The 25995-nt window shown below is 48.9% G+C and overlaps 1 protein-coding gene across 1 annotated transcript in view; it reads left to right on the forward strand.

Annotated features, from left to right (window-relative positions):
• LOC144151570 (uncharacterized) overlaps positions 1 to 8705 on the forward strand; it is a 123304-nt gene extending 114599 nt beyond the window's left edge. Inside the window, exon 9 of the mRNA XM_077682671.1 lies at positions 8365 to 8705. Within this exon, the coding sequence (XP_077538797.1) occupies positions 8365 to 8573 (209 nt within the window). The 3' untranslated portion in view covers positions 8574 to 8705. The remainder of the gene's footprint in view (positions 1 to 8364) is intronic.
• Positions 8706 to 25995: the final 17290 nt, after the last annotated feature.

The raw sequence follows: 25995 nt of genomic DNA on the forward strand, positions 1-25995 counted from the left end.
GCCAGAGAGCTTCGTGCTTGAAAGACAAGAGACTTGTATAACTGCACTCCCGGACAGTTTCAGCCCCGTTGGCAGAAGCGCCACGGCACCAAGAATACCCTTATACACTGAATGCTTCGCCCCTCCCCAGATTTCATGTTAGTAGAGATGGCCCGGGATTTTTTTCTTTTCTTCATTGCCCATTCGGTGTCCTCGTGGAAACTCTCTATGGCTTCCTCATCACAGCTAGCTGTTGGCCGGCACATAGGCTTGTACTATCTTTAACCTGTATCTTCTGTTCAGCTTGATCACAATGACTGCGACACTTTAGTTAATGCCTAAGAATTCCTTAACGTCCCTCCTATGCCTCTGTGGATCGAGAATCCCACTCCCTGTTCCTTGCTTTCTTGATGTCCTTGATAGCACAGAATATGCTTGCTAATCAACCCCATGAAGCGTTACGGTAGATTTCACCCCCAGAATTTGTCTACTCACGTGCGCGCGTAGCCGTCTTGCTGCGGCTGCACGCGCTACGTTTGCTGCGGCGCCAATGCATCCGCAGTTTTTCTTGGTATGAAGCTACGCCACCCTGATACGCAAATGAGCAAGAACCATTGGACAACTATTGGCTACAAGTGCGATTCGCGGAGCGCTCTAATTGTCATCATGGTTTGTTCGGGAACCCTACTCTCAGTCGCGCTTTACTAGCCTACCCACACTGCTTGCTCTCGCGTTGAAACCGCTTAGAGTCTTAAAACCAGGGTGTCGAACCGGAACCGGAACCGAACCGAAATCCGGAACCGAACCCAAATTTTCGCCCGGAAGCGGAACTGAACCGGAACCATATTCTTTATGCCATTTTGGAACTGAACCCGAAGCGGAACGAATCGAAGGAACCGCTCCGAACCGGTTCCGGTGCCTCAAAAATGTGATTTCTAGTTTTTCATTTCGGTACCCTGCCTTGTGTGTGAAGATATTTTGCCGCTCGCCAGACAGCACCATGAAATATTTTGCAATATCTGCAGTTCCCAAGGCCCATCATGTTCCCTTCTAATTATTGCCCTCAATTGCCCTCAAAGTTGTCCGTATCAGTTTGCGTTAGGTACTGCCCATCTCTCCCAATTATCTTTTACATTAAGTCAGAACGCATATTCCGAGCAACATATAGAATATTCTTCATGGTTTTTATCTGCATGGTGTTTAAAATCGTGTAAAGTTTTCAATGTGTTCTTAATTCGCATGCATCCCTGTCCGTTTGTGAAGGCCTTCAGGGACACCATCAACAATAAATCCATATCTTCCACTTATTATAGTTTGAATGGGCAGTTATATAAAAACAGCACAGAGGCACAAACACTCGCAGTTCTAAAAATTAACGTCACTTTTTCTTGTGTACAGTGTCGTTGTGTTTTTTGGTTACTTTTCTAAGAGAACATGATATAAAAAATGGGGGATCCTAATTTCCACTTTTAAAGTATATTTTATAGCATTTTCATGTTATCTTGAGTCTGCTCAACCTTATACTTAAGAGGCGGATGAATTAAAGTCGATTAATGCGGGTTAGCGGGTAGACTGGGGTCGATTAGTTAGGTGAGTGAATGAGCTAATGTGAATTATAGTGAAACTGGTGCGTTGATTAATTGAGATTACAGGAATTAACGGGTCAATTAAGGCGGATTAGACGGTCGGACCAAACATGATATCTTTGGGGTTCTCGGCATTTGGAGATTCAGCAGCGTTCTCCTTCTCGACAAATCAGAAAATTTTGTCACGCACAAAGTAGCCGCAAAGTTATGTGACGACCGCCTGAATGCTATAAAAGGTCTTTCTTTATGCCCGTATTGCGGTGTTATGTTGTTTCTATATTAAAATTGACATCTCGCCCTTCAGTTAATAACTAATTGCCTAATGCATACTTTATATTCATCGAAGGGTTTTTAAAACGAGTATATATATGAGTGGAGACAGTTGGAAAGAAACTAAACTGAAAGAAAAAAAAGGGAGGAACGATCAACTGGTTTGATGCAAGAGACACCCAATAGCATTCTTTAATACCTTCTCTTTGTTTGTGCTACCGTTCTGCAGCCTCCCACAGGTGTAGCATCTCAACCACCGAACGCAGCCCCCTTCAAGCTGAGGAAGCGGCGATAGCACGTGCGCTTAGCCAAAGCGGCGCAAAAACTCTCATAACAGACTCTTAGCAGGTGTAGCCCAACTTTGCTAACGGTCAATTGCATGAACTTACAACACTCCCAATCAGAAACCACCAATCATCAATCAGAGACCACCAACGAGACCAGGCACGATTGTATGGGCACCAGCTCATAATGGCATCCCCGGCAAACAAGATCACCGACCTCGTGGCTCGAGATTTGATCCGCTTAGCCAGCGCTGATGAAGCTGGGCCCGAGTGCGTGCATCCTGTAGTCACATACCAGGAAATTACTCAGCATTGCAGGCTCTCGCGTAGGACGTACTCCTCCCAGCACAAATAGCTGATGATTAAACAGGAAAGATTACTCCGCGCCCTGCGGTTACACACCTTCCCACACACCACCAGACTTCCCCTCTTTGGCGGAACACAGCTCTCTCCATTCCGTCGCTTCTGTGGGGAGCCTGGTAACCTCATACACATAGTAGGCGGCTGCGACAAGTGTACCGCAGATCCACCCAACCTCCACGCTTCCATTAAGACAGCCATGGCCAGCTCCGGCCTGGAAGATCAGTTGCGCTTCATGGAAACGGCTGTCCATTCGGCCCCCTCGAATTAGGACGCCTCTCTGAAACTTTGCCTCGATTTAATTAAAATTCATTTTCTCTCTCTCTCTCTACAAGTGATCATTACTGCTGCTTGTGACTTCACTTGGCTATCATCATTCCTGGAGCCCAATTGCTGTCACCGGTCGCTGAAGGTCCATTAGCAAGTTCCTCTCGCCGGTGGTTCCCTATACGATGCCGTCCTATGCACGCTGTCCAATGAGCCTTTATAGCCGTTCTTTCTTTCTAACAGCTCTGTCAGCATATAAAAGATGAGAAGAATGAAATTGCTCTAAATGCCACCTGCCACGCTTGGCAGTAGGAAATTGACGCCGACGCCGGACTGTTTTCCACTTCTAGCACTCCTAATGATTTCGTGTTAAAGATGACGCGCCGTTGAAACTTCGGTAGATGAAATGCGTAGCAGACTGACCGATTTATTTACAATGCAATTTTTTTTGCCTCATTGTGCGAAAACAGGGGTGCGTGCATGCGTGCGCGCGTGCGTAACATTTGATGATCGAAAAAAAGATGGCGGGCACGTAGGCTCTCCTGCCCGCCAAAGGGACCACTTGCTTGCCAGTAAACAACCTGCCTGCCTGCCTGCCCGCCAGGCAGATCATTCTGGTGAGGATGCATGATTTGGGAACGAGGGGCGGCCCGTCACGAGCCGCCCAGAGGGGTGGTGGGATGGAGGAGAGACTCAAAATGCTCCACCACGGCAACCCTCAAGGGTACCAAAAACGATTCTGGACTGACGGGTCGTCTGCTTAGTGACAAGGCAAAAGGCATCCTGCAGGGAGGCTGCCCATTCCCAGGAGATTCTGGTTAGGACGCACCTATGGTGGAGACGCCGGAGGCACCGGGGCGCTGCCCGCTGGCCAGGAGGGTACATGATTGCCTTCCAGAAGACTGTGGCGAGGACGCATTATTTGGAGACGATGTGCGGCCCGTCACTGGTGTGTGAAGGGAGTGGATCATAGGGCGGCACAGCGGTGGCTATGAAGAGCCATGCGTCAGAGCGCAGCCTTTAAGCGCTGTTGCGAACGTGGGGGCGCACCCGAGCCGAGCTCCGTCGCCTCCGACATACGTGTGGTAGCGTGGTGTGAAGAGCGGCCAGCCGCTGTTGCAGCCGTGAAGAAGTCCAGAAGCCGTAGGCTAACGTAACTGTTTACTTCATAGCGAAAGGTGAGCCGAAGCCAAAGAACAATGCCCCGACGGGCGAGGCAACAGTACAGGACTCGAGCAGAGTGACAGCATAAATTCTCTGCTCAAATAGGAATGGATCTACAGTGCTTGGGCGGCTCCATTTATACCCAAAAGCGGCGGTCAAAACAGCGTTCCCTCTAGAATGTGCACGCGCCACGAACGTCACCGGCACGCACAACGCTCTTTCCGAAGTTTGTGAGCAGTCCGTCGCATCTGCGCACGTTGAGTCGGAGAGAGGGGAGAGAGAAGGACTCCGATGCGATCGCGGTGCCTCTGTGTCCTTGGGCGCGTCTCGACGTGTCGCTGGCAACCGCCGGAGTTTGAAGCGCAACGAAAGTGAGGCGTCTGACCCAAGCTTGTCGAAACGTGAAAACATGAGTCACCGTCACGGTGGGGCTTGTGTGGATGGCGCATATAGTGGCTTCGCCGCACAGCCGAGGAGTGCTGAAAGAAAGGCCGTCGGCGGGCCCACACGTAACAGGCCCACTCCTGTTGTTTCACGTAGTTTCTCAGCGTCGGCCTCGTTGTAACCGAGAGAACGAAGACGCCACCAAAGATGGCGTCTTCTGTGAGGGGGAGGGCGGAATTTCCAGACCATGCGAGACATGCTCCATGGCGGCAACCCCTTACGAGATAACGACAGAGTATACCGCATTGCCGTCGTGCATTTGCTGAGGACGCGATCACTTCCTGAGACACAGCAGCTATGCGCCGTTGCCGAGAAGACTACAGTTCGCGCTGCTCTCAAATTTCGCAATAGCTACTCCCGTAATCGTCTGCCATATTTTTTGTTTCCTCAAGAAAACAATTGTGGTGTATAAAACTGCAGTGGTACGACCCCCTAATCTAAGTACAGGATGTGTTGGTTGACTACTTTCTGCAAGCACTCAAGATTTAGAAAAAAGTTGAACGAAGTGTTGCAGGGTCGCGTTAGTTTGGCGAAGACAAAATATTTGCACGAATAACCCTTCATTATGACCTTAGTTTTTATGCCGACTTGATAAGGAAACAAAAAACGAGCACAAAAAATTAACAGAAAAAAACACGCCTGCTTTTTTTCTTCCAACCTGTTTAGACCCGTTTGAACCGGTTCGAACCGGTTCGAACCGGAAGGGAATTTTGCTCTGGAACCGAACCCGAACCGAACCCGAAAGGCTTGAACCCGAACCCGAACCCAACCCGAAAAAATTCCGGTTCGACACCCTGCTTAAAACCGCACCGCCAATGTGTCCGCAGTTTTTCTCGGTAGAAATTGACGCCGTCCCTATATAAGCACCGCTTACGATTTTAGTGGGCCGAGCGCGAACAGATTTAGTGTAAAGATACGTTCGCAGAGCTCTCTTTTCCAGGTAGTAACGCCATCCGGGATACTTAGATAGGTGCAACCGTGCTAGGTAGGCTCTATGGGACACAAGGAGCCTTCCCTCAACAATGACTGAGCAACCAAACTATCGACTCTCAGCCTCCAGCAGCCCAAATGCACCTGACCACGGCAGCGGTCAGGCTAGCGATACTGCAGAGGGTGCTAACAACCTCTGGGTCTGACATGCTGTCTTCGGAGCTTGAACCTTGCAACGTTCAACGTGCGAACAAGAGCTCTCGGACATATATCACTTAATATCCGACAGCTCTTTTTCGCACGTCGAACAATTCTTGGGGTAGGCGAGGTTAGAACAACTCACATTCATTTTATACACTGGGAGCATTCATAGCACTCATAGCATTTATACTCATAGCACTCATAGCATTCATAGCACTCATAGCATAGCACTCATAGCACTCATAGCATTCATAGCATTTATACACTGGGAGCATTCACCAACAACGAATGATATCATCTCGCTGCCTGCATCAGTTCGCAGTTAATGAACGATCGTCGTCTGTGCGCGCTTAGTGGAATAAAACGCAAATTATCACACGTGGCGTTGAATAGCGCATGGTTGCTAAAGTAACCGAAACGCTTATTCACCTATCTTGAAATGAACTATGCCGCACTGTGTCTTACCAAAACAAGGTTTGATACGTGGGAATGGGCACGATGCATATGGCAGTATTACCCGTTTACCAAGCACAAACAGAAGAACGGCGTTGACGCCAGGGTGACACGGACGCCTAGAGAGAGAGAGAAAGAGGGAGAGAAACAAGTTTATTCATACTCAGGGATCAGGGGAGGGGGGTGGGGGCGGTCCGGAGGGCCGCCGCGATCGCTAGAGCCCGGGGGGTCACCAAGTCTTGACTAGATGCCTCCGGGTCGCACAGCGCCTGCTCCCAGAGGGACGGTGAAGGAAGGGGGGGAAAGGGGTCTGCTCGGCACTCACACAAAGTATGATAGTGCGTGTCGAGGGCCCCGCAGGCAAGGCATGTTGGGGAGTCTAAAATGTGTGGATGGGTATGAATGAGCTGAGTGCGATAGGGGAAGGTGTGGGTCTGGAGGACGCGCAGGCAGTGAGCTGCGTCTAGGGTGAGTTGGGGATGTGGTGGAGGGTACTGGCGGCGGAGGAGGCGGTAGTGAAGGGTGATGTCCCTGTAATGCAGGAGCTCGGCGGGGCTACCGGCAGGGGCACCGCGTGTAGGCCTAGATGAAGCGGTGGCCCTGTTTACTAGTTCGCGAGCACGTACGTTTGCCACCTCATTAGCGTTACGCCTGTGTGGACTGTGTCCACAACAGGCACACGGTGTCGGTTTGAGGATGGGTGGTCAGAATTTTCAGGGCTTGTGGGGAGATGTTGCCCCGGAGAAAATGGCGGATGGCTGTCTGCGAGTCGGGGAGGATGCTGGGAAAGCGCTGGGAAAGCGCGAGGGTAATAGCCGCCTACTCTGCGTCGTGGGTTTGAGGTTGGAATGGTGGTAGTGGCTGTACTGTGAGGGCAGTGATGCCCGATGACTGCAACGCAGTGCGCGCGGTGCTTGGGGTACGGAGCGGCATCGGTGTAGAGGATGTGTGACGCTGGGGGGGGGGGGGGTATTTGGTAGAGCGAGCGACTGCTCGGACATGCCGGCGAGCGGCATGGTATGTGGGGTGCATGTGTCTAGGGAGAGGGCGGACTTTAATGTGTGAGCGGATGGGAGCTGGTATAGGTGTGTGAGGGGTAGAGAGTGTGGGGGTGTAGTGTTAATAGCTTGTATGATGTAGTGCCCTGTGGGAGACGAGGCTAGCCGCGTGAGTTGGGACGTGTGGTGAGCGTCTAGGTGCTCTCTGGTGGTGTTGTGGACGCCTAGGGCTAGGCGTCTGTCATTGGGGGTGTAGGGGGGAAGGAGTAGTACAGGTCGATAGGTTTCCGCAAAAGGGCATCAAGCGTGTTAAGTTTGGTGGTTGTGAGACGAAGGTAGGGAGGTGATACCTAAAATGGTTAATGAGAAAGCTGTGCACGAGCCGCAGGCGATCCTGTTCATTGAGGCCGTGCTGTTTGTTGGCGATATGGCGCATGAGGTGTGTAGTCTGCGTGGTGTATTGTTTAGTGTATTGGAGGGTGGACGCTGGGGAGCGGTTGTGGGTAAAAGTAAGCCCCAGGAGGCTGGGTTGCGAGACGTGGGGGACTGGGGAAGAGCGGATTGAAAGCTGTATAGGAGGGCTCGGTGGTGGTTTGGAGTGGGGCTGGGTGAGTGTGAGAAGGGCGGATTTTTGGGGAGAGAAACTAAGAGCGATGGGCTCGGTGTGGTGCTGAACTGTGTTGAGGCCAAGTTGCAGCGTTGTCCCAATATGGCAGTCGGAGCCAGAGTGTACCCAGAGGTTAATGCCATCTGCATAAAGAGTGCTGCGGAGAGTGGGAATGGTGAGGAGGGTGCAGGTGAGGGGCATGAGTGTTAGATTGAAAAGAATAGAACAGCACCTTGCGGGTGCCTCTGTTTGGCATGGTGAAAGGAGCTGATTGTGTGTGTCTTGGGCGTATGGTGGCGGGGCGGGAAGAGAGGAAGTTGTACACGCAGTGGTAGAAATGGGTGCCTAAGTTGTGGCGTGAGATGGCTTCCAAGATGCTGCGGTGTGAAATGTTATCGAACGCTTTTTAGAGATCAAGAAAGAGGAGGGACGTGTGATCGCGTTGGGGTGGGTGAAGATAGAAGTCGTGGTGGAGTTGAAGAAGAGCGTCTTGGGTGGAGAGGCCTGCATGAGTTCATTCTGCTGAGGCATGTGGGAGACCGGGGCGAGGTAACCAAGCGGCATAAGGTCTTGGCACACAATAATCTGGCGTTTTATCTTTACCTCCAACACGAATCTCCCGATCTCCACGAGCAACCTTATGCGCACTCGCTGCCAGGCGGCCGCTTACCTGCAGCAGTATATTTCATCATATTTGTCTCTACCTCTCTGCAAGCGGTAGAAGCACTAAGAGCCAAATATTGTCCGGCAATGAGATCTTTACTGTAGCACTGTTTCATCATTGCATTCCCATGAAACAGTTTCACTTGCCTCTTTCGCAGGAGTCTTCGCCTCGCACAAACATCTGCACGGCGGAGTGCACTTCGTTGATGGTTTTCCGAGAACAGAAACTGGGAAAGTGAAAAGAAATTCGCTGAGACAACTGTCACTCGCCCAAGCTGAAAAGGAGATGGGTACAAGCCCCAAGCATCCAAGAAAGTGTGCTGCAGTTTCGCCGCCCCAAAACAGAAACACGTTGATACAGCTTTAGAGAAGAATTAAGCCTTAAAAAAATCATGGCAGAAGTGTGTGCCATATCCACTTAAAATGCATTTGAAAAGAAAGGTTTGAGGGTATTTGTGGGTTACAAATTCAACGCGTGTTATCAAGGGTAGTCTTAATAAAAGCGGAAGGCAAATCATCTGTACCTGTTTTTGCTATGCAGAAAAGCGCAAAATATGCAAGACTGTTTCGCTCAATGTGTGCGCTGATGGGCGTTGATACAGTTTGTCGTATACTCCTGGTGATCCGGGCGAGACGAGCAGCTAAATGACATTGCATCCCGGACTAAGGATGCCATCAACCATGGATGATAACCTCTACAACACTCCATTTTCTTTTCTTGGACGCAATGAACGCCTATTTTTTTCTTTCTGTCTTACACTTCGCATACCTAAAGACCCTTCTTTTCACAGAAAATGTTTGTTGCGACAGAACTGTCGACGTTCATTATGGATGAGTGAGTGAGTGAGTGCGTGCGTGAGTGAGTGAGTGAGTGGGTGGGTGAGTTATGCTTATACGAACTGGCATTACTGACCTGTGCGACCGTATCAGAAACACATTGAGGTAGGGTAAGGTTAGTTGATAATATTTTTCGACTTTCGTCACACAATGACGTTGAGTGCTGCAGCTGGAACGGCCGAAGCTTCGGACAAAGCGACCGTCCTAAAGTGGAATACACGTGGACTGAAGCACACCTTCTGGACTTACCCCAAATCGCGCAAAAGCATCGCCTTTTGGTGATTGCTTTTTGGGCATCATGATTTACAAGAGACATTGACCTTCCTGTCTGCGCAATTCAGTGAGCCCATGGAATTATCAAGTCCTAGTGGCCGTACGCACGGTTATCAGGTTACCTCTCCGATAGGCTTGTGTACACGTCTACAGGCAACAGCAACTCATTGCTACCGGATGTGGGCCTCAGAATATGGCGTAGAATGGGAGCTAGAGCCCTATACTGCTCATGATGTCCAGAATACCCCTGAATGAAGGGTTACCACAGTTGGTTGAAATCTTCCTATATCCCGATGGCATCTGCAAATAGCTCTGGCCGTAATAGACGAGTTCTGTAGTGGAAACCGCGGTTGAAAACCGACTCCATTGCGATGTTTCTGGCAACACAAGGCCTCTATATCTTCGCGAAAAAACAATGATGCGATCGCCTTTTGCTACAGGCTCACCGTTGGAGGTCCTGCAATTACGTCTCGGTCTCCAGATTCGTGGGGGTGACATTTGACAGACATCTGAAATGGTCCCCCCATGCTACCCATCTCAAAGAAAAGCTTACGTCATGCGCCCATATATTAACAGCGGAGCTGTTGTACAATTCACAAGTCTGGTGTTGAAGGAAGCAATACAAAGAAAATTCGGAGCGCTCAGAAGCGTGTGCCTCGCGGCGACCGCTGAGCGTTCCCGGCATGCGCAGGGGCTTTATAAAAAAAATACGGGAAAAGCCACCAGGAGCGAGAACATGCCCAGCGCCCGTGAGCGCGTGCCTCACGGGGACTGCCGAAACCCCGGCTCCCACTGTGGCTTGAGCAAAAAACAAAAACAGAAGAAAAAAAGAAACCACGAGGGCTGTCGCAAAGCACATGATGCTTGGCATGAGGGGCACGACGATATCGGTGCATATGACGATGACTACAACTAGAATAGTGCCAAGCAACAACGAAAAATGTAAATAGACAATTTAAAACTTGTACAAATGCGTGGTGCTGTGTCCTTCAGTGCTCATGCATAAAGAAAGCCTGCAGCTTCGCATTGGTTCAAGCCTTGCGCGACTTGGTGCGAGCTTCACCAGTTCAGTTGGTGAAAGGCTCATCATCAGCCTATCTACGCCCACTGCAGGGAAAATGCCTCTCCCATTATTCTCCAATTTCCTCGGTCCTGTGCCATCTGTGACCAATTTATCCCCGCAAACTTCTTGATCTCATCTGCACATCCAACTTTCTGCCGCCCCCTGCAACGCTTGCCTTCTCTAGGGATCCACTCTGTTACCCTTAATGACCAGCGGTTATCTTGCCTTCGCATTACATGCCCTGCCCAAGTCCATTTCTTTTTCGTAATCTCTACTAATATGTCCTTAACACGTGTTTGTTCCCTGACCCACTCTGCTCTCTTCTTGTCCCTTAATGTTACACCTATCATTTTCCGCTCCATTGCACGCTGAGTAGTTCTCAATTTAAGTTGAACCCTCTTGGTGAGCCTCCAGGTTTCTGCCCCGTAGGTGAGTACCGGTCAGATGCAGCTGTCATACACTTTCTTCTTCAGCGACAATGGTAGGCTGCTATTTATTATCTGAGCATGTCTGCCATATGCACCCCACCCCATTCTTATCCTTCTAATTATCTCTGCCTCATGGTTGGGATCTGGGGTCACAACTTGGCCTAAGTGGATATATTCGCTTACCACTTCCACTGCCTCGCCACCTATCTCAAACTGCTGTGCTGTCCCGAGGTTATTCACCATTACTTTAGTTTTATGCATATTAGTTTTCAGGCCCACGTTTCTACTCTGTTCGTCCAGTGCGGAACGCATGCTTTGCAATTCGTCCCCCCAGTTACTTAGCAAGGCAACGTCATCAGCAAATCTGAGGTTACTAAGGTATTCTCAATTAACCCTTACTCCCACCTGTTCCCAATCCAACGTTCTGAATACTTCTTGTAAACATGCTGTGAATAACATTGGAGAGATTGTGTCTCCTTGTCTGACACCCTTCCTTATAGGCATTTTACTGCTCTCCCTAGGGAGGATGATGGTAGCTGTAGACCCATTGTAGATATCCTCTAGTATTCTTACATAATGCTCATCTAACCCCTGGTTCCGTAATGCCTGAATGACTGCTAGGGTTTCGACCGAGTCAAATGCTTTCTCTAATCTATGAGGGCTAAATATAGGGGTTCAGTATACTCAGCGCACTTCACTATCACCTGATTGATCGTGTGAATATGGTCCATTGTTGAATAACCTTTACGGAACCCTGCTTGTTCTTTAGGTTGACTGAAATCTAAGGTTGCAGAAATTCTGTTAGCGATTACCTTGGTAAGTGCCTTGTAGACGACTGACAGTAAGCTGATCGGCCTGTAATTTTTCAAGTGCTTCAGGTCGCCTTTCTTATGGATTAGGATGATGTTCGCGTTCTTCCAAGATTCCGGTACACTTGCGGTCATTAGGCATTGCGGATACAGGTTTGCCAGTTTTTCAAGTACAATTTCTCCGCCATCCTTCAAGAGGTCTGCTGTTATCTGATCCTCACCAGGTGCTTTGCCCCCTTTCATTGCTTCCAAAGCCTTCCTTACTTCTTCGGTCGTTACTGCTGGGATGTCTATCTCCTCTGAACTACTGTCTCGTTCAGCATTATCCTGGATGTCCCGGCTACTGTACAGGTCCCTATAGAACTCCTCGGCCACAGTTACTATTTTATCCCTATTTGTGATGACATTGCCTTGCTTATCTATAAGTGTGCATACATCTGATTTTTCCCCGTGCCAAGACACCTCTTCACTGCTTTCAGGCTACCTCCGTTCTTTGCAGCGTATTCGATCTTCTCCATATTATACTTCCGTATGTCCCCTGTCTTACGCTTATTGATTAACTTCGAGAGCTCGGCTAGTTCTATTCTGTCAGCTGCGGTAGAGATTCTCATGGTTTGCCGTTTCCTGATTAGATCTTTCGTCTCCTGTGAAAGTTTACCAGTATCCTGTCTAGCCATAGTGCCCCCGACTTCTTGTGCACACTCCGTGATAATGCGTGTAAGGTTGTCGCTGGCTTGCTGTGTCGTAAGCTCGGCTTCCTCGTTAAGGGCGGAATATTGGTTCTGCAGCGCGATCCTGAATTCTTCTGCTTTGCGTCTTACTGTTAGCTCATTTACCGGCTTCTTTCGTGCTAGCTTGTTGCGGTCCCTCCTCAGACCTAGCCTATTTCGAGATCTTACCATACGGTGGTCACTACACCTTACCCTTCCGAGCACTTCCATATCCTGCACGACGCCAGGGTTATCGCATAATATGAGGTCTATTTCATTTTTATGCTCCCCAATCAGGCTCCTCCAGGTCCACTTCCGACTCTTCCGTTTACTGAAGAAAGTATTCATTATGCGTAGGTTATTCCGTCCTGCAAGGTCAACTGGTAGGTCCCCCCTGCTATTTCTACAGCCCAGTCCATAGTTCCTAACTGCCTTGTCTCCAGCCTGATTCTTGCCTACTTTAGCATTGAGGTCCCCCATAACTACGGTATAATGTGTTTTTACTTTAGCCATTGCCGATTCCACATCTTCATATTGGCGTTCCACTACTTGGTCGTCGTGGCTGGATGTGGGCGCGTAGCCCTGCACCACCTTGAGCTTGTGCCTCTTATTGAGCCTAATTACAAGACCTGCTGCTCTTTCGTTAAGGGCACAGGGTAGGCCCTATACTTCCCATGCATTTTTGACCATTTTGAGGTACATTTTGCTCGGCATCTATCTACATAACATATATATCATTTTCTTTCAAATTTTGTGCTATTTTAACTGTACTAGAATTATGAACATCCTTAAAAAATTCAGTTTTGTATAATTTTCTGTCCGTTAGTACCTAAATTTTGGCATTATTTTAGTACTAAAAGTCGTGTAACAAAAAAACTTGCGTGCATATTTTCAATTCTAGTACAGCAGGTGTGCCAAGTTATGTAGATGACAGGGAAAACAATCACCTCGTTGCCGTGGAAGATGTAAAAAATAATGGTACCTATGTAATAAAAAACATTGTTTTGGGATAATCGAGTTTAAAGTAAAAAAAAGAGGTGAAAAACAACACTTTTTTGCCAAAAACACAACTAGAGGAATTTATTTAGAAAGCACCAGCTTCGTAATCACCGTCAAAGTCATTTTTTTGCTTTTCAGCCGGTCATCTGTCCTTCCTTGACTATTATTGTGCGCCATCGTACAGATATGTTCACCAAGTATTTCCCTTGTGGTCAACCTCTGTAAGCCACTTGATGGTAGTGTTGCGCCCTGGTTTGAATGATTTCAAAAGCTGGCTCCTGCGTTGCTATCATCATTTAATGAAAGAACAGCATCCAATGTTGCAATCATGAGAGTGTGAAGCCCAGAAAATATGTTTTTTCGTGCGCGGCTTCGAAGGGCAAATGTGTAAAAAACGTGCAATAGGGTCTTTCGATTGCCCTTGCTGAAAAATCAACTATGCAATGGCTGCTAAGCAATTTTTTAATACAGCTGGTTCCAGAAAAGCATTTTGATCTGGAACTGGAAGTTTTTTGATGAAAAAATGACAATAAACACTGAGAACATTCTTAAAGAGGATGTGGGCACTTACTACTTGCTTACGGGAAAACTGTTGTTTAGCGAGAAATATGACTTTATAAGGCATGTGTGAAGATCGAAAATGTGCACAAGGAACTGAACTTTCCTAATTGCGAAGAAAAACAAAAAGTCATTTTTTCAAAATTTCGCCTTACCCCGTGCCCTTAACCTATGGTGTTCTTGTATTTGGCCAGCTATGATTTTATTGACTAGAGGTCCCACTCCCAGTTCTCTTCTGTCCTCTAGGCCCCGGGAACATAGGATGTGTCCATTTTTCAGCACCGTAAATGCTTCGCCTGCCCTCCTAGCCTCGCTAAGCCCTATTGCATCCCATTCAATGCCCTCTAGTTCCTCGAACAACACCTCTAGACTCGCTGCGCTAGATGAGGTTTTGCGTTAAACTTTGCCAGGTTCAGATTCCATTGGCGGCCTGTCCGGATCCAGGGATTCTTAGCACCCTCTGCTGCGTCACAGGTCTGACCGCCGCCGTGGTCAGTTGCTTCGCAGCCGCTGGGGACTGAGGGTCAAGGGTTAATTGGCGTATTCATGGGAGGTTATGGCCGTTACTACACCAGGGTGGCCAATCCTGCTCTGGTGAGGGAGTGCATTACCGGCAATGGTCGCCAGGGTCAGGGCGCACCCCAAGTCCCTTTTTGCAATTCCATCAATGCGCGGATTTTTTTTTAATCCGTCGGGAATTGCTTGGCACTGGGATTCGAACCACGGTCCTTCTGCACGCGAGGCGGATGCTCTACCTCTACGCCACCGCTGCTAATCTCTGCTGCTACGCCATCGCTGCTAATTGAAGCCTGGTGAAAGGCTACAATGCTGAAAATGACTGCATCCACCACTCGCCGCGAAGAAGGTGACGACCCCTTCGATGCATATGACGACGATTACTAGCACCGCAATTATGCAAATAAACGAAGATACTCAAACTTCACTCTGTGTCCGGCAATGCTCACCTACAGCAGACTGGCCATTCAGGTCTTGCTTGTGAGTGCAAGCTTCCCCGAGTTTTTCTGCGTGCTCTTCATCTACACCAGTGGTTGCCCAGACAACCCTCTTCTCCGTCTCTACAAAGCGCTTTGCGGTGGCCTGGTTTTGGTGCTGTCTTACTAAGAACTGTTAAGGCTATAGAGAGCATGCAAAAGCACAACCTCACGGTTTGAATTGGCGGGAGAACAAACCTATGAGCGGACGCATCATTCTCACGAACGCCAACACTAAACGCAAACTCACAAATATCTAGGAGTTCATCTGACGTCATCTTTATCATAGGGGAACCATATCGAAACCATTCGTTCAGAAGCTTCGCGCACATTAGGCTACTTACGTCGTAACTTGCGATCTGCATCTCCTGACATATTGAAACTCGCATATCTAACATACGTGCGACCAAAACCCGAGTACGCATCGTCCATCTGGCATCCCTCACAAGCTTATCTCGCCGATGATTTGGAAGCCGTTCAAAACGGTGCAGCTTGTTTCATTACGTCACAATATTCAAGACAGATCACTGTAACCGCACTAAAACAAACTTGTCACTGGCATCGCTCGCTTCACGTCGCATAACTTCTCGTGTCTGCCTCCTTCACACTTTCTTTTACTTCAGCAGATCGAGGCACCCTCTTCTAAAACGCCCATTAAGAACATCATCTCGCCTGTCCCATACGCATCCCTTGATGACCATAAAATGCCGGACGACGGCGATGAGCTGCTCATTTTCCCCCAATGCCATAACACTTTGGAATGCACTGCCAGATAATATTTTTTCTTGCAGCGACCGCAAAATATTTCGCGATAAACTAACCTGTTTCCAAAATCCAAATGATACGTCCTAACCGCCCATTTACCTCTTGCGTTTATAGTTGTGTTTCTAGTGTACTCGCAGAATTTCTCGCCTGCCATGAATTTTTATGTTTTATTATTTGTGCTCTTTTCGTTTGTTTTTCTTTATTTATTTCTCGCAGTCAGAGTGTACCGCATTTTTTATTTATTTCTCGCAGTCAGAGTGTACCGCATTTCGTTACATTGCTATGAAACTTTCAACCTCGATGTACGCTTTCCCCCCTTATGTAATGTCTTCGGGAACTTAAGGTTGCATGAATGAAAATGAATAAAAATGAAAAACGTGTGGTGACATGAAACCACATTTTGGTGCCTTGAAGTTCTGTTCAGAAAGAATCCATGGTAGTGGGATTGTAAACGTTGCAAGAATAACTCGTCCTACAATGAAAAAATTATGCCATGTTCCCGTGGGGGGAACCCTGAGGAGGATGCGAAGCAGCAGTGGGGGTTGGTTGGCGTGTCATCATCATCATCACCAGCCTGTCTACGCCCAAAGCAGGGAAAAAAGGCCTCTCCCATTATTCTCCAATTGCCCCGGCCCTGTGCTCTAGACCAATTTATCCAGCCAAACTTCTTGATCTCATCTGCCCATCTAACTTTCTGCCGCCCCCTGCAACGCTTGCCTGCAACCAACCATCCACTCTGTTACCCTTAATGATCCTAATGGTTGGTGTGTAAATAGAGTTGAAGTAAGTAGTGTGAGTAGAGTGGGTGTATGGTGCTAGAGTAAGGAGACGCGTGGGTATGGTGGTATGAATGTCTTTAATTAGGCAAAGTAGGTAACGTCTAGTTGTGGTTGTCGTTTCGCCTTGAGTATGACTGCTTTGTGGTCCTTGAAGTGTAACGTCAGTGGATGTTGCAGTCGTTAGGGCTGATGCTGTTGGTTGTACTTGTGTTAACACTCACGTTGACGGGGATGTTGGCACTGGCGTGACATCGGCACTCATCTTAGCAGCAGCGTAGCCAACCGGCGGAGACGGGGGTTGGAAGCAGAGTGAACGGCGCGCAGCACGTGTGCACACCTGGTTTATACGGCTGGTAGGAGGAGAATGGAGGAGAGACGCGCATGCGCAGTGGACTAGCGCACAGCGCGTGTGCACACCTGATTTGTGCGGGTGTTTATAGGGCTGTGAGGAGGAGAGTGGAGTAGAGACGAGCATGCGCTGTGGAGTAGCGTGCAGCGCTTGTGCATACCTGGTTTGCACACAGCCTGGTGTGCACAGCCGGCTGTGAGGAGGAGAGGGAAGCGTGCTCGTCTCGTGGCGACCCAGGAAGACACCGGCAACACTGTCGCTCGCTCCAGGAGCCATTAAAGGGTAGACACCATTGGGCGTTCAGCAAGCCGAGCATGCGCAAGGGGGGTGGGGTGTGGACGGCGAAACAAAAACAAGGGAGGGACATAGCCCCGACCATGAGATGCTTCGCATATAAACCGTATTTATCAAATCCTTCAATGTATTAGGTAAATTTTAATTACCATGCCGTTTTTTTCCTGTAACTGTACTCATACAACTGGTTATTTAAACGAAATTTAGGAATATTGATGGAGTACAAGCCTAACTGGGCCGATATAATAATGTCTGCCTTGAAAACGCTTTGAGCACGTTTTACGTGTACAACTTTGCCGAATTGATTTTTTTTGTCAAAGCCCGGTATTTTCCATGGCCCATCGACCCAAATAGGTTTGCTCTAAAGTTGTTTACTAGGGCGTCAAATCCCCGCTCCTTATGTCATCACCGGCAGAATGTATCGGTTGTATATTAATCTTCTGAGTGATAGAGGTAGCTTACATTTCAATATTCATTGCCCCCAGCCCATACCAATTCTGCGCAGGATTTCTCTCTCGTGGTTGAGATCAGCACTGACAACCTGTTGGAGGGAGTTATATACTTATATTCTACAAGCTGTCCTAGCGCTTTTCGTTACACTTGCTGGAGAGGGTGCTTTTGGCATGTTTATTCATGGTTAGTTTAGATTTATTCACGTTTATTTTGAGCCCCACGGCCAGGCTTTCGGATGTGAGTTCCTCAAGCGTTTATTGCAGGTATTCTCCAGTCTCACTTAACAAGACTGTCTTCGGCACACATCAAATGGCTCAAGTATGCTCCGTTTTTCTGTAATACTGTGTTTTCCAGTCACACTTCCTGAGCACCCGCTATGGACGTGCTGTGAACAGTTTTGGTGAGATGATATTCCCTGTCGCACTCCCTTTCGTAGAGGGATCCGAATTCGTCGCTTTGCTTGTGAAGCATTATCCTGTCCGTAAATCCGTTATACAAGACATTTAAAAGTGTTAAGTATGTTTCCAATATTCCCTGTTTTTTTATGTTTCCTGCAATGCTGCGGTGTGTACTGAATCAAACGCTTTTTTATAGTCTCTAAATGTTACGTAAGTTTAGTGTGCTCTTCAGATTTTCTTATCACTTGATTGCCGACATGGGTGTGATCGATGGTTGAGAAAGAGAGAGCGAGAGAGAGAGAGAGAGAGAGAATATTTTATTCAGAGGTAGAAAGTGAGGAGAGTTGTAGAGAGCGCTGCGAGATTCAGAGGCCTCGGTCCAGGCTTGTGCTGACGGCTTCTTGAATGAAGTCAATCAGGCCGCGTTGCTCCTCTTCTCTTCTAGGTGAGGTTAGCCACTCTCTAGTGTATTCTTTTCTAGTTTGGATGCATTGAGGGCACTGCCAAAGATTGTGGTCTTGGGTATTTGTAATTTTGCACTGTGAACATGATGGTAAGGGTGTTGGTTTGCCATATCTGATGAGATGTAGCCTCGCAGGTGTTTCGAGTTTTCCGGCTTGTGCCTTTCGGAATAGGGTTTACTGCTGTTTCGTTAGGGTATGGTGGGGAGCTGGGAGTAGTCGTTTCGCTGTTTCGCAGTTGCGGGTGAGTTGGTTCCTGAGATGTCGGACTTGGGCAGCCGTTGCTGGGAGCCCGGATGTATGCGTCTCGGGCAAGCTGATTAGCCTTTTCGTTTCCCAGTACCCCGGTGTGGCCAGGAATCCAGTACAGCTTCACAGTACCCTGAATATGCTTGAATAGGTGTGCCGCCGAGCGGGATGTATGACTGGAGTCTAAGAGTCGACATGCCCTCTTGTTGTCGGTATAGATATTGAGGGGACTGGCTGGATGGGAGAGGTGGATAACAGCTTTGCCAATGGCGTATATTTCCGCTTCTTCTGCTGAGTTGAACTGTTTGTTCCCTACTGTATAGAATCTGTTGAGCACCGTCCAGTACGCGACACCCACGAGGTGCCCTTTTCGCACCGCGTCCGCGTATAGATGCATTTGCTGGGGTTCTCTTTCGGTTTTTTATTGAAATATTTACCCTGATGGCTCTTCGTTCTGCGTGTCTAGTGTCGTCCATATTACCGGGAACGGGTGCTATCTTTAGCTGCTGTCTGTCTATAGGCTCTATCTTGCAGTAGTCGTGCACCGTTGCTTGGGAATCAAAGCCGATCGATTGCAGGAGTTAATTCCGGCCTCGCTTTGCCTCAGTCTCCTAAGTTGGTTGTGTTTGTGGACTGAGACAATTTGCTCAATGGTGGCTGTGGTGCCCATGTCCTCGATGGCCTTATTACTGGTGGTTATCGGTAGTCCTAAAGATATCTTTGAGGCTTTTCGTAGTAGAATATCCAAATTTTGCAGATGGGTCTTGTTGACGTTTGTATAAGGAATGGAGTATCTTATGCGAGATGTGATGGGTGCTTCCTTAAATCGGAGTAGGTCTTCTTTAAGTCCTCTCTGCCAATTGGAAACACGTTTCTTAAGTTGGAGTAATTGTTCTCCTTGTTTTGGAATCCCGTTTACTGTGGTGTGGCCCCCACCATCTTTCTGGAAGTGTTGGCCAAGAATGTTGGTAGTTTGCGGGGTAGGGATGGCTGTGCCTTGTAGCGTAAGGTGAATGGGGGGTGGCTTCCATCTTCTGTTGGTGAGCATGAGTAGTTCCGTTTTTTTAGTGGAGCATGTCAGGCCAATTTTTTCGCCTGCTTCTTTGGTTTTATTGAGTAACCTTTACCAAACCTAGCCTGCTCTAGGGGTTGTTGAAAATCCAGGCTGTCACCTGTGCGGCTAACTATAACTTCATCAAACAGCTTGTAAACTGAGAGAAGGCGGATGTGTCCGTAATTCTTGAGGTCCTTGGGATCTCCCTTCTCATGAATCAGGATAATGTTTGCGTTTTTCCAGGTTATGGACACTTTTTGAGTGTTCAAGCATTCCGAAAATAGCTAAGCAAGCTTGTCTAGTAAAATATCTCCTCCCTCCTTAAAGACTACCACGGTTATGTCGTCGACACCTGCAGCTTTTACTCTTTTTATGCCATTGAGAGCCCTTCCAACTTCCTCCTTAGTTACTAGCGGGACATAGCAAGTTGAGCTTGTATTCTGAGTAGTTTCCCCTGGCCTAATGTCGCTGGCATACAGCCTGGGGTAGAACCGTTCCGCTACGTTTACTATTTCGTCCAAGTTGTGCGTAATGTTACCCTGCTCGCCTCTGATTGCGTATATTCTGTCTGCCGATAACAATCTTCTTTTTAGATGCAAAGCATCTGATTAACTCGCCTTGTCCCTCCGGCGTCGCCGTCGTTGGCGTCGTCGTCGTCGGCGGCGTTGTCCACCCCTCCCGCATTCTCCTCGCCGCGCCAGCTGCGCTCTCCGCCGCTCACCCCCTCTCCTCTCCGATAACGAACACTCTCTCGCGAGGGGCATTGGATTGGATTGGATTGGCTTGGCTTGGATTGGATTTGGATTGGATTGGATTAAAGTGGATTGTGTTGGATTGTGTTGCGTCATAGCCGCGGCACGTTGCGTCATAGCCGCGGCGGACGCGCTGGGGCCGGAGCATGTGCAGTACTCTCTCTTCCGCGGTTTCCTCTCCTTCGGGCGCGCTGCGCATATAACCGGTGTGCCGTTCTCCGGTGAAGCAACATCCACGCTTGGCTCAAACACCTAGAGTCCACGCCGCTTTACAAGTACGCCAACGTCGTCATCGACTGGGACCGGCTTACGCAGTCCCCTCAACGTTATGCGCGCTATAAAACGCGGTCCCTTCGCCGCTCCGCCTATGCGTCGCATCTACACAGGGGTTCCCGCGAGGGGAGGTGGGAGTTTTTAGTTACGCTTAAGCTTTCTCCTATTTCAAACATTTCCGCCATCACTGCTATGTTTTACGCAGGAATGGTGTTTGTTTTACATCAGTTAAATCAAAGCAATTAAATTCAGCAGTGCAATTTGATCAGCCCTATTCAACACTTTTGGGTTCTTACGTTTCGCAATTAGTTCATTCGTTTTCCACTTTGTTCCCTACATGCTGCCTTTCCCAAAGCTAGGTTGTTAGGTTGTCATTTAGCCAGTCTGCACTATGGCCGTTTAGAAGCGTGAGTTTGTTTTCAATGGTTATGTCAAAACCGTGCGTCCTGGATCTGACTGACTTCATGCGGGGTTTATTTTTAACGAGTACACTTCTTTGTATTGAGACTGAGACTTACGTTGCATCCAACTATCCTTTGATCGTTGGTACGAATCTTGCCTAACACCTGTACGTCCTATACAATACGTGAGTTGTCACTTAAAACGGAGTAAATCTCGTTTTGATGTTGCTACAGTGGCGAAGGCGTCCCCGTACTGAACTCCGACCCCTCCGTCAAGTAGTGGTAGCGTCGTGGACGAGCTGCGAGCAGATCAGCTTCCTTTCTGTTGATGACAAAAATCCGACAGCAAAACTTAACTGCTTTACGGCATGGCGAGAGATTACTAATTCGAACTACCCAGAGGGTGGAAGGTAAACACAGAAGCGGCAACGCTTCCGCTGGCTACCCAGTGTTCTTGCCCACATCCGGAACAAAGTACAGACACACAAGAACACTCTTTCCCGCTTTCGTGAGAGCCGGCGCACGTGGACTCTGATATCGAAGAGAAGGGGAAAGGAGACCTCGGCGAGCTCAGTCTGTTCGTAGGGTCAAGTCTAGACATGACTCCACTAGAACAGTTTGTTTTGGATTTTGCAGCTGCCCAGGGGCATGAATCATCCCCAGCAAGCGTGCGCATGGCGGACACGTTCCTTCGTGTCGTAGCTTGCCTGAGAGGGGAGGCTTTATCGCCAAGCATAGGAAGCTTCCCCGCGCTACACAAAACTTGTAGCACCCGCACTGGGCAGCGGCGCCCGGAATCGTACCAGCTTCTCCGCCGGGGGTTCGATATCCCGATGAATAAGAGTTATCAACAATTGTCCGGAGGAATGCACTCGAAGAGATGGGCTCCGCTGACGCTCGACTCCAGGCTTGGGCGGAACGACACCATGCCAGTCTCAGGTGACTGTGCGGTAGATACTGCGCTACACATTTACCGGGTCGGTCACTGGACGATGAGTTGTTCCCCAGGAACGTGTCTGGCTTGGTCAGGCTAAGGACAACACAACGAAAACCCAACCGTATCGCCACAAGCACGAAGACATTTCCATGCGGAAGCTCCACCAGGCGTCTAGTTGTAACAAAATTACGCAGTTAATGAACTGCACTAGTTATATTTTAGCTCAGCCGTACTTAAGCCAAGCCCGCAAACTTCGAAGGCCGACATTTTACGTCAATAGAAATGTCCAACATTAAAAGAAAATGAATTGTTGCGGGCGAAACCTGCTCCAAGAAAAACAAAGCAATTGAGAAAGTCGGGTGTCTGCAGGCCACTTCTTGTTTTGAGAGCTTTGATTCGGGCTGTCGGCATTGCCCTGAGGTTTTACCCGTTTGAATCGCACCGTAGGTTCCCTCGTTCTCTGAAGGCTGATGCGACCGGTTGAGAGGACATCGGTCATTTTTTGAGACACATGTGCACCTCTAACGCGCGAAGAAAACTGACCAAATTTCCACCGCTAGAGCAAGGCGCGCGCATTCGTTCTCGGAGGTTTCAAGTCCCGCGGAGGCTTGACGTAATGCGAGCGTACGGCGTTGTCATTCCGAGAGCCCACAAGGGAACTCTTGCCTCTAGTATGTCTGCAAGTTTTTCTTGTCCTGCCGCATATCGCCTTTTTACCAACACCCTCCGTAAGCAAACTCCGAAAGGTGTTGTCGTTCTTTTTTTCGGCTGTCAGGGCTACACTATAACCGTGCTGCCCGGTCTCAGAAGATGGCTCAGCCACACGCGACACCGGAATCACTACGAGCTCCGTTATCCATCTCTCTACCTAGTGCGCCTGAGCTGGTGCCAGGACGTAATCCCCTCACTCAGTCTTAATATCAAATTACTCCCAGGTGCAACGTGAAAACCGTTTGGGCTCTCGACTGCAGGCTTCGCCACAACGTCGATCGAGTCTGAACTACCACCCCAAGAAACACCTTTTTTTTTTCAGGAGACTCGTGCTGCTTCGTGTCGGCAGCCTGGTAGTTTCTTCTTTCTTGTGAAACGTCGTTATGTGCCATATTTTCTGCCAGATTGTGTCAAATATTTTCCCCATAACCCGCTGTAGTGTTTCAGTTATGTTCGGTTTAAGTTGTCTCTATTCGCCGCCAGTGGTGTCAGTATTACTTGTGTGTTCATGCCTCTGAATAAAAGTCAGTTCTTTGTATTAGTCTTCGAAAGCGGTTGCTTCGTCGTTCTTCAGCGGCTTCCGCCGCAGTACAACAATGTCGACGAGGATGCGTCTTTATCGGGAGCGTAACCACGCCTTCGAGTTCGAGAACTTCGTACGGGCATCAGGAGCATCCGACTTCCAGCCAAACGTCGCAAGGCCCTGCTGCTACACAGCCTCGGCGTGGAGGGTCAACGTGTCTTGTCCTGTCTACCGCTTATATCAGATGTTTCTCAGACGGGTGAGTCCGCCACCGGCGACAGACGTACTGAAACTAGCAAGGCGACCGTCGTTCAGTCTTCGTTTACGACTAAGCTGTAGCAGCGTTAAAACAACATTTCACAAGCTCAAGTAATGTCGGCGCAGAAAGGCGCCGCTTTCGCCGTGGCATTCAGAAACCAGGAGAATCTGTAGAGGCGTATGTTGCTGCATTACCTGTGATTGCCGCCGCATGTTCCTTTTCGGCTCTTGAAGATTCGCTTCATCACCAGTTTGTGAAAGGAGTCGCTTCCCAGCACCTTCGGGAAGTCTTCTTAATCTTGAGGGCTCGACCCTCTCGTTTTCGTGAGAAGTGAAATTAGCGTAACAAATCGAACAGGTCAGTAACGACCTTCAAGAATTTGCTTCCGGCAACGTGCAGCGTATATCAAGGCATTCTCGCTCGACGCTGCATGACCGCAGTCGCAATGAAAACTGTCGCCGTCCTTCGCGTAGCGACACGCCCCTGCCTGCACGTCGTAGCTAAACGCCAACGCAGCCCGACAGCCGCCAACCTGCCTCGTATACGCGCCCACATACAACTAGTCCTCTTACTGCGATCGTTGTGGTTCGCGCCAGCACCGTGCCGCGTCATCCCGCTGCCCAGTCAAAGGTCAAAGTTGCTCTCGTTGTGGTCTGATTGGTCACTTCAGATCACTATGCAACAAGAAGCGACAGGGCGTTCCTGTTCGCGAGCTTAGCGACCAGAATTTGCACAACGATGAAGCTGTGAGCATTCTATCGGTGACCGCGTCCCGTCGCGCTCCAATTCACGTTGATGTAGCAGTTGGTCATGCGACTTTAATATTCTTTATTGACTCAGGCTTTCAGTTTCCGTTTAAGTGGTTGATCATTTTGATAGGCATTTTGCTTGACAGGCGCTGCTGTCCGTGCCCCGTGTGAAGCTGCAAGATTACGCGAAACAGCCTATCCCCGTGCGAGGATGATTTCTTCCGAAAATAATTTACACGGAACACGAAGCGTCCATTTTGTTCTACGTTATCTCGCAAGGCACATCTCTTCTAGGTGTTGGCACCTTTAAGGCCCTTTCTTTCCAGATTAATGGCTCTCCCTCCACTGCCTTGAGACTACCGCGTCGACTACCATTGCTACGAACGTCCAGGGCCTAGACAAGGAAAAAGTGTTATCTGAATGTCTTCAAGCAGAGTTTCCGAATGAGTTTGAATTTATTTTCGACTCCAGCCTCGTCCTAGCCAAGGGTTTTGTGCATCGTGTCAAAGTTCGGCTCTCAGTTCCGCCTATTGCAGCAAAACAAACTTCGCCGTCTTCCCCTTGCATTCCGTACTAGGGTATCTAACGATCTTCGCCGGCTCGAGCAGTTGGATGGGAAAGAGCGCAGTAATGCTTCAGAATGGGTCTCCTCGATTGTTGTCGTTCCAAAGAAGGATGGAGGCGTTCGTGTTTGTGTCGACTTGCGAGAGCCTAACAAAGCCGTCATGACGGGTAGCTTTCCACTTCCACACACTGCAGAACTCCTCCGCACTTTCGCTGGGGCAACGCATTTTTCGAAGCTCGGTCTCGCATCAGTCTACCACCAGGTATGCTCGATCCCGACAACCGTGATTTGATTGATTTCATTACTCACGATGACCGCTTCAAACGCGTGTTCTCCGGGTTGGCGTCCGCTCCATCTACATTTCAACAAATGATGTCGAAAATCCTTCAAGGGTGCTCTAGTGTTTTGTTCTATATCGATGACATCATTGTTTTTGGGAAGAATGAAAAGGAACACCTGACCAACTTGACCGCTGTACTGCGGCGCGTGAAGGAAGCCCGGCTCAAGGTAAACAAGTGCGTATTTGGCTTAAAGGAACTTTCCTTCTTGCGACACAGGATCACAGCGCACCCGCCGCGGTGGCTCAGTGGCTAAGGCGTTGCGCTGCTGAGCACGAGGTCGCGGGTTCGATTCCCGGACGGGGCGGCCGCTTTTCTGATGGAGGCGAAAAGCAAAAACGCCCGTGTGTACGAGATTTCGGCGCACGATAAAGATCCCCAGGTGGTCAAAATTAATCCGGAGCCCTCCACTACGGCGCGCCTCATCGCCTGCGTTGCGTCGGCGCGTTAAAACCCCACAATCAATCAATCAGGATCACAGCGCAAGACATTTCTGAATTGCAGGAAAAAATTGCCCCTATTGTGAATACTCTTTCGCCAACTGATGCTACTAGTCTCCGCTCCTTAGGCAGCCTGGTCGAATATTACGCCAAGTTTGTTCCCAGTCTTGCTGATGCGGAAGAACCAATGCTAGCTCTTTTCCGGAAGAACCAGCCATTCATTTGGACTGATGCTGTAGACGCCAGTTTCGCAAAAAAAAACAAGTTTATGCTCTCGTACAGCAAAGTTCTGCTGTTTTTTGATGCCTTCTTTCTGGCCGTAGAGTCCACTGATGCGTCCGACTGCGGACTGGGTGCTGTTCTCCAGCAA

The sequence above is a fragment of the Haemaphysalis longicornis genome, unplaced genomic scaffold, assembly GCF_048455015.1.
Source record: "Haemaphysalis longicornis isolate Haplotype H1 unplaced genomic scaffold, Haemaphysalis longicornis Haplotype H1 scaffold_9, whole genome shotgun sequence".
NCBI lineage: Eukaryota > Metazoa > Arthropoda > Arachnida > Ixodida > Ixodidae > Haemaphysalis > Haemaphysalis longicornis.